This window comes from Clavelina lepadiformis, chromosome 4 (genome assembly GCF_947623445.1).
Source record: "Clavelina lepadiformis chromosome 4, kaClaLepa1.1, whole genome shotgun sequence".
Classification (NCBI taxonomy): Eukaryota; Metazoa; Chordata; class Ascidiacea; order Aplousobranchia; family Clavelinidae; genus Clavelina; species Clavelina lepadiformis.
The window spans coordinates 9,347,175-9,360,748 of NC_135243.1; the positions used below are offsets into that span (position 1 = coordinate 9,347,175).

Below are 13,574 nucleotides of genomic sequence, written 5' to 3' on the forward strand. Positions count from 1 at the left end.
GACCATTAACATAAAAAATTTAAATCACAAATATAACAAAAATATTATTTAGAAAGTGTTAAACCAAAAAAAAAAAAAAAAAATAATTAAATCATTATTTGGAAAAATATGTTAATCTTTTATTGTGTTTGCTTTGGAGTATGTTTGTTTAACAATTATTGTTGCGCTTTTTAAAAATTGCTTTTAAATGACTCATAAAACAATCATAATAATGCGCATAATTTAAAGTAACCAATCTAACAGAAGCATAGACAACTAAGCTACATCATTTCAACTTATGGAGATTGTTTATATAAGAGCAGACGTCACTTCTATAACAAATTGTTTTATTTTTCATGCTTTGTTGCTCTTACTTGTCTTGCCCTGTATTTAATCGGATTTTGTTAAAGCAAATTTAAAGCATAAAAGAATATTAAACAAACAAAGAAAGTTAATCAAATCTGCAATCATGTATTCGTTGTACAATGTACTGTATATTTAAGTTGTTGCTGTAAGACGTTTGTTAGAAAACCTGTGAATACGTTGCTTTGCTTTCCATCTTATGTCGCTCTTCTGGTAAAGATCCTATGATACGAACATTTCTATGGTTTAGTTGTGTGTTTTATCACAAACTCTAATTATGTTATCGCTATCGCAGATAGCGTTTTTGGTGATCAAGTAAACCCTTGTTTAAATGTTTGCTTTCATTTTCACGCATTTATTCTTCGAAAAAATTATTAACAAGATTTTGGAAATAATTGTTTCTGCACCAATCAATACAATTTGGCCACAACACAAATGTGTATTGACTTATTGTAGATTGACGCGGTCTGACAATTTGAAGACCAATGATTTGTGGCCTTCGTTGAACGAATGCAGAGTTTCGATTTGAAATCTATAACAAAACTAAATTGTTAAAGAATCAGGCCTCCTATATAGAGTACGTTACGACTAAATTCCTCTAAAGTTGTCCTAAGCTTCAGTATTCCGTAAAAAAAGAGGAATTGTTAAAAAGTTGCTTTTGTTTGAAAGTGTATTTAATAATATTTAGGGAATACCCCGTCGCCGATAATTGCTCACCCAAACTGTATTGTTTAAGTATATTAAGAATAGGTCTCCTTCTACTGAAGTCTGTCATCACAGTTTCTCAGAGAGTCAAAATGACGGTTCCATCTGGCCGCAACTTATTCCCGGTACAAACGGCAATAACTAGCGATAACTTCGATAGCGATAACGGCATTAACTATGATACAAACACACGCAGATGTAACTAATACATGCTAACAGTGGAAAAATTTGGTAACGCAAGGCAATATATCACCGGACAAACAAGCATGATCGGCCAGAAGTTAAAAAATAACTTGACCATTATATGATTTATGAAACTCAGTTGCCTTACAACAAACCCATCGTGTTGGTTAATAGGAAGTCGGTGCTTATCGTTTTTGCAATGATTTCCGCTCATTACACAAATGCATTCACGCGTCTAAACTGCCGACAGGGTATTCAGACAAATATAATTTATATAACAAGGAAGTTTTTTCCACTCTTGATTTGACGAGAGCCCTTGCTATAACGCCGATATAGCACCTGAAAAAAAATCAAAACCGATTTTTCTACTAATGGCGAATCATAGATTTTTTTGCAAAAATGTGCTCCAGTTAGATAATAGCAAGTCGGCGTATTTTTAATTTTTTAAAAAGTGAATGGTTTGTAGGAAGCCTTTAGAATCGTTTTGTGGGTTTTATTCAAACCACACCTTTATATCCAGTGAAATACAAGAGCAAGTCTTCGAACATTTGCGCATAATCTCGGCTAAGTAAAGTTGGTATAAAGCCCACGACAGAGTGGGTAAACGCAATTTTGAAATGGGATCGTCCAAAACAGCGTGGTCCAACTGCAGGCCCGCGGGCCAAAGTTGGCCCGCGAGCATCGATTTTTTGGCCGACGAACTGATAGTCAGCTTTGATAGACGCTATTGTCAAGGAAGAACCTCGACCGCAGATGTCACATTGATCAGCATTTAATAGCTAAATAGCTAAGCTCTTCAGTTCTAATTTAAAAACATTGGCCTGCAAGATAAAAAAATTTTCTGATTTTGGCCCGCGATGAAAAGAAGTCCACGCTGGTCCAAAACATGCCAAGATTTAAGACAATACCTGAGCGTTTACATGTGTTACCATCGTTACCTCCCCATATAGCGCCATCGGCTGGGCACTTACACGAGATTGCAGCGACACCGTAAGACTAAAACGCAAACTTAGAATGAACTGAGCACGCGATAAAAGATTTTAAGACCAATAGAAACAAAATGGAGGAAGCAGCGCTTTAAAGTTCCCGATTGCCGGAAAAGAAACGACATTGACATCCGACGAGGCAGGAAAAGAGACGCAAAAACAAATCTTACGTTTTTCGCCTCTATACTTTGTCGTGTCATATGACATAAGGACTTTGCCAAACGGGAAGTTTTCTAACTTATGAATGACACATTAAAGGTAATTATGACTGTCTGTCGATATAATCACTCAGGTTAAAGCTTACTCCAACATTTCATCAAAACCTTTCTATACCGTGTCGAGGCGGCAGATTTAGAGTTATCAGTTCATTCATGGATACCGTGTCCCAAGCGCGCCATTTCTCGAAAACTACACCATTGCAAGACTTAACATCGACGTTTGCAAACAATGCTTACCCCTCGTGCTGGTGCAAATTACGCGCGATTACGCCAGACCACTTCCAACAAACATTCCACAGCATTGAAAATTGGTTCAGCGACATCAATACAATCGTTAACAAAATGTCTAAATACAACATCGCTCAGGAAGAAATGCAAACATATAAGCCTCAGTTTGTAAGCTGATATTGATACAGAACCTTCTGCTTGAGGTTTAAACAGTTCACAAGCCTAATACGTTCTGTGTGTTAAATTATTCTCTGATCTTTCTAAGATACCGATTTAATCTTTTACAAAAACCTCAAATCGACTGAAAAAGGTTTGAAGTTTTCAATGCTACTTCTCCAATATATTAGTTTAACTTTTATGTAACAACTTTTGCCGAAATATTACACTAGAATGTTTCCATTTTACTTTGATGTTCCAAAACTTTCCATCCACTGATTCACCGCATTGAAGCGATTTTCAGTCCTATGTTGCTTGTTTTAACTGATCATGCGCTGAATGAAATACAAAGAAATACAAAGAATAGCAGCCGGCATTTAAAATAAACTGTTAGTGCTAGCAGGTACGGAATATGCAATTTAAGAGTTGGCAAGACTGAAAGAGAGCTGACAAGATTTTGGTCATTGTCGTCCCTGACCGTCATGAGTGGTTGACACAGAGTTGATTCTGAGACCCGAGTTTTTTAACCTTGGGCAACCACAACTTCAAAAACCTGGCTAAGGTTGTGATTGTTTTCTGTTTCATACTAATCAAAGTTCAACCGCCTGCAAAGCATAGCCAAAGCTTGAGTACACGATTTAAGTTAAAAGGGAGCTATAAGCTTCACAACACCATTTCAAGAAAGAAACTGGAAATGTTTTCAATTAACTTTCCATGTCAAATAATATTTAGCCTATTTCCAGTGGAGGTTAACGGCCATGTATTTGCCCTCATAGCACATGGTGTACCGACACTTAATCACGCGACACTTAATCACGCGACGCTTAATCACCGACACATAATCACTAGGACATTTAATCACGCGACTTGGATACTTAATCACGCGACATTTAATCACGCGACACATAATCACTTGGATGTCGGAAAAGCGTGAGGAAAATTCAGTAATTCAAGCTCGTGTGCATCTCTCTGTGGGGATGGCGATGTGGATTGCTTTTAAGGTTGGCCTAAAGCCAAAGGCTATTAGTCTTTCTTTTAGAACATTTTCTATTTTTCATTTCTATTTCATCTCTTCAGAACATTTCTATTTTCACCTAACGCAAAGCGTCCTGGGCAAAGTTAATGAAATTGGCATGAAATGTGACTACGAGTCTAATGACGAATTAAGAACAGCTGTTCGGTGTTTACCAGCCTTAGCCATGGTCCCTTCCTCTGACGTAGTCGAGTAATTTCTGATCTTAGCTGATAGAATGCCCGATCACGAGAAGATGCCTGAGCTGCTTTCGTATTTCGAACACACATATACTGTATCAGAGGCAGACGACGTCCGGGACGTGGTGAAAATTACGGCTCAGCCATCTTTCCAATCGAAAGTTGGAATCATTACGAAGCCGGGGCAGGTTGCATTGCAAGAACCATAAATGCTGTCGAAGGTTGGCATTTTGGTCTCCAAGTGCTTTTTCAGTGCCACCACCCGACATTGTGGACTTTCATACAGGGAATTGAAAAAGACATTCAAATGCAACGTGCAACGTTTCGGCAAGGAATTGCTGGTACTCAACCTTCTATTCCAATGCGGTACAAGGCACTGAAACTGCGTGTGCAAAACACAGTTGACCGTTATCTGTCAAGCGAGATTTTAGTCTATCTTCGTGCAGTTGCTTACATTTCTCATGCATAACATTGCTGTAAATTGTAAATGTAAATAAACATTGTAAATGTGTGATTAAATGTCGCGTGATTAAATGTCCTAGTGATTATGTGTCGGTGATTAAGCGTCGCGTGATTAAGTGTCGCGTGATTAAGTGTCGCGTGATTAAGTGTCACCAAACCATAGCACATAGCTAAAACTGGGCGCTATTTTTGCTGGTGCTACTCCTTAGTAGCGCGTAATTATTTTAATGTCGACTTTAACCTGCATCGTCACTCATCAAGTTGCTCACTTCCTTGTTTGACGTCATTTCTATTTCAAAGTCAGACTGTGAGTAGAAGTAGGACTTGTGACTCGAAACCAAACAGCGCATTGGAATATGGCGGCCATTCTTTAAGCTATGAGGAGCAACAGTAACACTTTCTTTAGTCTATTAATCATTTACCATGCAGTTGTCAGTACAGAAAATATAAGGCGTTTGACTCATAGCGAAATACTTATTTTACAAGAAAGGCCAACTACAATATTTAGGACGTGACATCTGTCGTATTACATTTATTTCTTTCTTAGCTTAAACTTCGCTTTTCGCAGTCAAAAAATCCCATTGCCGGCTTGGTTCGTTGAACCCAGGGGAAACGCACAAGTTGTACCGCGCATACCCACTTGTTAACTGGTCACCTTGGAAATGACGCTCGGTTCTACGATTTGCGCAACATTGTGATTCAGTTCAAAACAATTTGCTATTTTTCTATTCGCTGCAAAATAAAAACAATAACCACAGAAACATTAAAAAAAATATTTCTTTAAGTTACGTTACCGTATACGGTATATAGTATCAGCTACGTCTCATTAATTATAACATAGGGAAAACGATCCCCGCGTTGCACAAAGGTACTTGTATTACCTGGGAATTACTGGCTGTCGCAGTCTTGCACTAGATTGCTATCACTTCACACCGGAGAGAAGGAATCATGAGGCCGTGTCTTTGATGCTTGATCTCAGTACTTTGATATTCATATAAAATCTTCACTGAGTAAACCAGACAAGTGAGCTTAATCAATCCTTTGTGGATCATTATTAAGATAATTTCCACCCATAAGCACTGCAAGACAAAGTCGATAAGAACATTAAACTCAGTTGTTTGCTACTATTAGAGTTTCCACTATTTGTGGCTCGCAATGTTTTCCCCAAACCTTAACGTTGCAGCCTTGGACCTTCATGCTTGCAGTTTTGGACCAGCCTGTTATAGAATGAAGTCGACCTGTTGCAGATGACCACAATCCACACAGTCAATGATGGCTGGACAAAATAGCGAAGGTAAAACATCCCAGCCCACACCAGCACACATAAGCCGATGTGATATAAGTCTAAAAAATACGCTCAAAATGTCGTTATAAATATTAAAATGATATTTCAAGCATTCCCAAGAATAACGTTGATATTTCCTTTCATCTTGGAAACTGAAATTTCCCTGAAAAGCTTTAAATTTCGACATTTTTCACATATTAAATGAATGAATTTAAGAAGCACCATCTATTAATTATTTATATCTTTGTATCTGGCCAATGTTACAAAAATCTATCTTTGTGTGAAAAATTGGAAAAAAAACTGATTCCATCTCGATCTAGATGTAAGAAATCTGACACGTCAGCACAGACAAAATAAAGCTGTTGTTACGTCATAGGACAGCGCACAGTTTTCATTTTAAATGTCAATTTAATATTAATGCTATTTACTCTACGCAGGCAGATGAAAGCCATGAAAGATAACCCAGGTTTCTATTATTAAAAAGTCCGCTGTGGGTATTTGGAATATTTACTTCTTTATCTGACCTCTCACCTGGCAACGCTCGACACCAGATTTTATTTATTTACGTCATTTTTTTAGAAAACCTTAAAACTGAAGAACAAAAATCATCCATTTAAGGTTAAACACGTGCCATAAAAGTGCCAGTGTTTAAGCCAAGCGCAGTAGAAAGCAATTTCTTTCATTTCTGCAAGCGCAGACACTGGAACAAATGTTCTGCAGCTTAATATGGGTCAGCCTTCATATGTGCTTCTTGACTGTAGCAAAATGTATTTATCTGGCTGCCTGTTCTCAATTATTTGCTGTGGCAATTTTTTAGGGTTTTGATTGTCTGATAAGTTTGAAATAAATTTACCAGCTACAGGCCGCGCAGATACGCCATTAATTAATTAGTGGTTATCTTGAAACGCGAAACCGGTGATTATGTATTACTGTCACGGGATTATTTTTATGCACCCGTTTTGGAGTCATCACATTATACACTGTTTTTTTCGCACCACTCTTATAGGTTGATTTAGTATTGTGGTCAAATGTGTGGGCCAACTTCTGTTTTTACTCAAACTGAGTCATTTTTATGCATGCTCGTCAAGTTTTATGTTTGCTCACGTGCAACCTCATTTTACTTGTTTGTATGTACAAATGTTTTTATTCGATCTCTTATGACGTCACGCATCGCTACCCCGAGAGCCTAATTAGTGTTTAGCGTCCCACGTTGATTGTCTCATTGCGTGGAATTTGTTTTGGTGTGGTGTTGCGCTAGGCTGGAAAGTGCTGGGCGAGGGTTGAATTCAGTTATGTTTGGGTTTTATAGAAGTAAGATGGGTGTTTAAGAAAATGATGTTAAAAGTTAGTAAGGCAAAAGAGCTAATTGACTAGCTGTCAAGCGGGAAGTTTCCTGGTTAAGAAAAAGTTTGGTTACATTGCTAGCTATAACTTTTAATCTATAGTTAGCCGAGTGGAGCTACTAAAAGAATTTCTTTATTATTTTCAGCATTTTTTATTTGTGGTTTTGTGGCTTGTGCAAAGCAGCTACCTGTAGTTAAAGAGAATTACAAAATTAACAAGGTGTTCTTTAATACAAAAATGATTACAAACGACTAGCAGAAACATTTACAACACCCTGAAATAGTTCACTTGTTTTGTTTATGTCTTGAGCGTTCCTCGTTTCCTAGCTTTGGAATGAACTTTTTCGAATGAGCTTTTTAGCATGAATAAGGCGAATAGACAATAAGACGAATGCAACGCGCCTTGCTGGGTGTCAACTCAGTTGTAATTTTAGCAATTACAAGCTTGAATTCTTGTTCCAATGTCGACCTAGGCCCACAGAGAAGTCGTGTCAATGCCTTATTCTCATTTGGGCGTATTTCAACACGGAAAACATCTTTGTGAAAATCGATGGCAGTGTTAGACCTTCGGTAGCCTCTGGTTATAAAGATTTTAGTACGAAGTCATTGCTAGGACAGATGCAGTGAAAAGTGGGGACTCTATTGATTCAATCGTTAATTGCGTGCGAACAATCAACAACAATCTATTGAAGTTTATGAACAAAATCGAAAACTATCTTAAGAAATTTGATTAAATACCTTATGGCAGTGGTTCCCAAACTTTATCTACGCGCGTACCATTTTTTTGGTTCATGCAGCGTTCTCGTACCACCTACATTGTAGGTGGTCCGACAAAACTCCAGAATTCAAAAGTAAAAAATGATAGGCAAAATGTTTACTAAAGGCTCGTGAATATTAAACAAAAATTAGTAGAACTTGTTGAAGTAGTAGTTGCTCGCGTACCACCTGGAAGACCTTCGTGTACCACTAGTGGTACGCGTACCATAGTTTGGGAACCACTGCCTTATGGTAATGAATATTCGTGCACAGTATTTTATTAATTTATTATTTTTCTGAGTAATTGCAGTGACATAAGATAGACTGTCTTGTTGCAATGTGCTTTACACAAGGAAGAGCGGTTTTATTGGTCGCATATCTGCACATTTTATATTCTGATTGTTGCTACATTGCGGATTGTCCGGGTAAGGACTATTATATTGGGAAAAGAATTTTGCCGGAAATGTTTTCTACAATCGACAAAACCGGTTCCTCTCAGGATCATCTGTTGGAGCGTGGGATAGCGGAGGTAAAAGCAAATTTAAAGTTAAACACCTTGCAATTTTTTTCGCTATCAGCTTTTCAATATTTCTTGTTGCAAGTTAGGTTATACTGCCTTCAGTAAAGAAGTCAAGTATAAATATTTTCATCAGAAATTACTTACAATTACAGGCCTACTTTAAGCTGTAAATAATATACTATTCTCATAAAATGTTAAGTAATGATGTGACAAATGAATACTAAGGAGAATAGCCTACGTCATCACATTTTACCTGATTTTAGTTTTTTTAAATGTTGAAACTTTTATTTTCTGAGATTACGTAAAGTAGATTTAAGCAAAACATTTATCCTACGTCATTGAAGATTTTACTTAGATAACTTGTAGGCCTATTTAGATTTTTTGAATATAAGTATTAGCCTATATCGTTAAAATTGTGCTATATTAGAAAATATTTATAATGGTTTATTTTATTTTATCAAACGAAAAATATTTGCAAAAAATTCTGGTTTCAATCTGTTCTTCATGCAGTGTTTGGACGATCCCCGTGCCCTGATATCGAAGCGATGTGATTTCTATGGAACGAAACTGTGCTGTCAGCTGGACGACAATTACGGAGACATTGCGTGTGATGTGACATCATCGTCCAATGAAGACGCCTCAGAGATGAGAGGGATGTTGGAAGCAGCTGAGATTAGAATGAAGAAGCTCATCTTCCAAAGAGGGACTCCTCCTGGAGGAAAATATTGTCTGAAGATGGGGATCTGCTGCGTGAAAGGTGTCTACATCCCTAAATACTCAACTTTCAATCTTTAATCAATCATGTCCAAACTTGGTGTTATTTGCAAACAACTCACTGACCTTGATTGTTGATTAATTTGACAGACAGATGCAAACTTGACCTCTCTTGCAGCGCTGTGACGTCATCGGTTGAGGAAAAGCATTCCGGGTTACCATTGTTGTTGAGCAAGTTACTGGACGGGGCGCAAGGCTACTGAGCTACCGATATGCTTCGGTTAAATTTTCAAGTGTTATTCGTTGTTCGATTTAAAACTTGATGATAAAAACGAGCGTCAAAGTTGATTGTCTCTCTGCTGCTGCTTACTGAGCACGACAAACAATTATGACGTCGTTATACTAACAAGGGGTTAAAACATTTCACAATCGATTGAATTCGTTGCGTCATAATGAGCGATTGGTAACAAAAACTTCCATGGACTGAAGTCAAACCTGAGATTTCTCTTCGGTAAAATATTTGAATCACGCCGACATTTGGCATTCCGAACGCGGCAAAAAAAAACCCGACCCCGTTGACAGTTGCCATGATTCTTGACATTCAAGATAAAACAAATGTTGTCTCCGGTCCTACATATATTCTCTTTATACGAGTAAACTCTCCTCGCCAAGCACAATTATTTACAAGCAAGAAGCACAAATGTTATAGAAAAGTTTGTTAAAAGAAGATGTCACTCAAACACTAGATTATGGCGAGTCCTATGATCTGTGCAAGGGACCGATCTAGAAACAACAAACACGTTTCAGTCGGCCGTTTCTACGCATCACAACTATTGTGCGGTATTTATGTTCGACCATGGCACACAAAGTATGTACTTTATAGTCATAATATAACTAATAGCTAAATAGGTTACTCAATCCAACACTGAGTTAAGCAAATGTACAGTAGGAGTTGGCTACATTGGTAGGTAAACTAAAGTAAACTAAACTTGCCCTAAACTTTTCTTATTTGTTTATATTTCATTTTTACTGCTTTAGATGGTATTCTAATATTATTTTCTGACATACTATTTTTATTTTCTACGAAGATTTATAATTTTCACTGGATCTACATACACCTCTTGCATGCTGCTCAGTATTTATACTTTGATTGTTAATCGCCTTAACCCTATTTTCACGGTGTACCGACACTTAATCACGCGACACTTAATCACGCGACGCTTAATCACCGACACATAATCACTAGGACATTTAATCACGCGACACATAATCACGCGACATTTAATCACGCGACACATAATCACTTGGATGTCGGAAAAGCGTGAGGAAAATTCAGTAATTCAAGCTCGTGTGCATCTCTCTGTGGGAATGGCGATGTGGATTGCTTTTAAGGTTGGCCTGAAGCCAAAGGCTATTAGTCTTTCTTTTAGAACTCCCCGACAATTGTCTTTGACTCCGTTGCGCCGGCTTTCTCTATAATGTTTCTTTAAATCAACACCAGCTTCATAAAGTCTAATTGTTATATTGTCCGAAGTAAGTTGTATCACAATAGAAACATTTTCATCATCTTTTCACATTTAAACAAAACCATAACTCCAATTCAGTAATGAACAGTCCAGAAGGTAAAACTGATATTATGTGTAGAGACAAGAAGGGGAGATTTTAACCAAACCTTAGTTTTTATACAAACACATTAGCCAATCAGGAAATAACATGTCATTTTGCATTGCTACGTATAACCTATGTAATATTAATATCTAACATTATTCTATTGTCACAACGTGCAACGTGCACAAATGAAACGTGCAACGTTTCTGCAAGGAATTGCTGGTACTCAACCTTCTATTCCAATGCGGTACAAGGCACTGAAACAGCGCGTGCAAAACACAGTTGACCGTTATCTGTCAAGCGAGATTTTAGTGCAGTTGCTTACATTTCCCATGCATAACATTGCTGTGAATTGTAAATGTAAATAAACATTGTAAATGTGTGATTATGTGTCGCGTGATTAAATGTCCTAGTGATTATGTGTCGCGTGATTAAGTGTCGCGTGATTAAATGTCCTAGTGATTATGTGTCGGTGATTAAACGTCGCGTGATCAAGTGTCGCGTGATTAAGTGTCACCAAACCATTTTCACTAGGTGTGGCTGCTCCCGCACACAGTCACAGAAAAACGTGGCGTACAGTTGCATTGTTTGCTGTAGAAACTTGAAATTTGGTGACTTTTCCTAAAAAATGTTCAGCTATCTGTCCATGTTTGTTTTATAAAGTTGGAGTTTGTAATTTTTGAGATATTGTCATTTTTTCATAATTTTTCTCTCTCTCCGCATTGAAGCGAATCGTTTTCGTTCACTCATTTACGCATATTTACGATATCTGTGAGACATCAATCTCCACACACACCTGCAGACACGGGCAGCGCCTAACTTATTCTTAATGCGTGGTTACTTTATCGTATTGCAACTGTAGTTGAAATTTAGTATAACCGTTAGTTATGATATTTTTTAACTATAACTATAGTTTTATTGGTAACTTTTAATGTTTCATGTGTGCACTTCTTAAGTTTCTTCTAACGTGCTTATATAAAAACTTTGGGAAATCATAAAAGCGTTTGTTTGGGGGAAGTGAAGAGATGTCTTACATCTCGGGTTTACGCCTTTTGACAGGTCTATTACGTCGAAACTCACACTACGTAGTCTTTGAGTTACCAATTTATCAATCGTATCTTGTTGCTGTGAAAAAAACCTTCAGCCTGTGACAAAAAGGCGACATGAAAGCGATCATCCGCACCAGCTCCTGCAAGCTCAACCAACGGAACAAAAGGAAATTAGTGGCCAGAGACACCACAGCGCTTCAAGCCGGGGTCATTCGGTCGAGCACAAACCACAGCAGTAACCATCATCACAAAGTTACGTCATGCGTTTCGGCAATACCCAAACAATGCAGTAAAACGATGATGACGTCAGCACAACAAACAAAAGTTAAAGTCACTTTACCATGTGCTGTGCTTCGCGGTGTAACAACCGTCTGGTGTCGTGAGTGAGTCGCTTCGAGTTGAGGAAATGATTGACACAATACATCACGAAAATAGAAGAATCTTTCATATGAAAAACACGAAAGGGTTGAGTTGCTTGTACAAGACTATATGTGTTAAACTAAACACATTTTATATTATAAACACTGCACTACCTACTACAATGGGAATGCGGAATTAAATGGGTAAAGCTTTTAATCATGATAAATGCAGCAGAAGCGGTAGGATATATTATTTCTGTTTGGTCGCTAATAGTAATTACTTAGTAGTTTTGAGTTATAGAGTTATTGAAACACTTTTAGTGTAAGTTTTGTGAATAACTGGTTACCGTTGTGACTGTAACTGTATGTAGCATTTGCTTATTGACGATAACAGTTTTTTCAATCGGTCCAACTGTGGTTGTTTACTGGGATCACTCAATGATCTGCACAGAAAGCGATAAGAATAATTTTCAAATATTGCTTACGTCACGCACTATATAACTAAATTGTATAGCGTTTTTTCATTTTAATTTGTAGTGACCAATAAGGAATTGGTAATAATGGTTATAGGAATGCGGGTAACGGTTAAACTGTGCAGCTCATTTTAAAGCTTTTCGAAGATGATTAGCCACAAGTTAACATGAAATATATATCTGGTAGACGAGGTACCAGCTTAAGGCTAGAAGTATGCATCTCTGATAAAAGCCCTGACATTTTAGTGTCAAAGCAGTATAATTTCTGTTTGGCGCGAGTCAATTTGAAGCAATGCGTTTGTGGTATTCTGCAGAATATTCTGTTAACAGATGAGTTATTATTAGCTTAAAAGATGCAGTTAGTAGATGAGTCTTTCCGTAATTTCATCCTACGAGCTATGCATGTTTCGCGAAAGACGACTTCAAAGATAACTGATGTGGCTTCCAAATCGTTTTAGATAAGTTGTAACTTAGGGTTGCCATACGTCCGGAATTTTAGTGTTCAAACTGCGTCCGGGGGGGAATGCTAAAATATGCTTAAATGTCCGGAAATTTTAAAATTGTTTGTTGCGTTACGGGTAATAATTTCATTGTTACGTCATAAACGACAATAAAGCGCTCTATTTGGGATACAATGATACATGGATGAGTGGAGCTAGGCTAGTAGCTGAAGGCCTTATATCTTGGTCGATATTGCAAAATTTAGAACATGTCTGAAACGATAAGAGCGTATATTCGCTGAAGAAAATTATAAAGCAGTAGAAAAATAGCGCAACAAGAAGTCTGTTGCAGACCAAATTAGAATACCAAGGAAATTGTCGTTTGTTTAATGCTTAATGATTTCGAAGTGGGCCGCGGGTTTTGTTCGCACCGTCAAGGTGGGGCATTGCTAGTGTGACGTAATATTGACAGACGATGTGTTCATACCTCATTCTAAAAACCGCTAGTGGGCACTAAAGAGTGTCTGGATTTTAG

The 13,574-nt window shown here is 37.5% G+C and overlaps 1 protein-coding gene across 1 annotated transcript; it reads left to right on the forward strand.

Moving 5' to 3' along the window:
* Positions 1–8,181: 8,181 nt before the first annotated feature.
* LOC143452173 (uncharacterized) lies at positions 8,182–9,392 on the forward strand. The gene is made up of 3 exons (XM_076953043.1): positions 8,182–8,405; positions 8,907–9,153; positions 9,261–9,392. The coding sequence occupies exons 1-3, from the start codon at positions 8,214–8,216 to the stop codon at positions 9,371–9,373; spliced, it is 552 nt and encodes a 183-aa protein (XP_076809158.1). The 5' UTR covers positions 8,182–8,213; the 3' UTR covers positions 9,374–9,392.
* The last annotated feature ends 4,182 nt before the right edge of the window (positions 9,393–13,574 follow it).

Coding starts and splice junctions, on each gene's coding strand:
- LOC143452173 (XM_076953043.1), top strand. CDS start 8,214: ATGTGCTTTACACAAGGAAGAGCGGTTTTATTGGTCGCATATCTGCAC. Junction 8,406..8,906: donor TGGAGCGTGGGATAGCGGAG/GTAAAAGCAAAT, acceptor TTCTTCATGCAG/TGTTTGGACGATCCCCGTGC. Junction 9,154..9,260: donor GGGGATCTGCTGCGTGAAAG/GTGTCTACATCC, acceptor TTAATTTGACAG/ACAGATGCAAACTTGACCTC.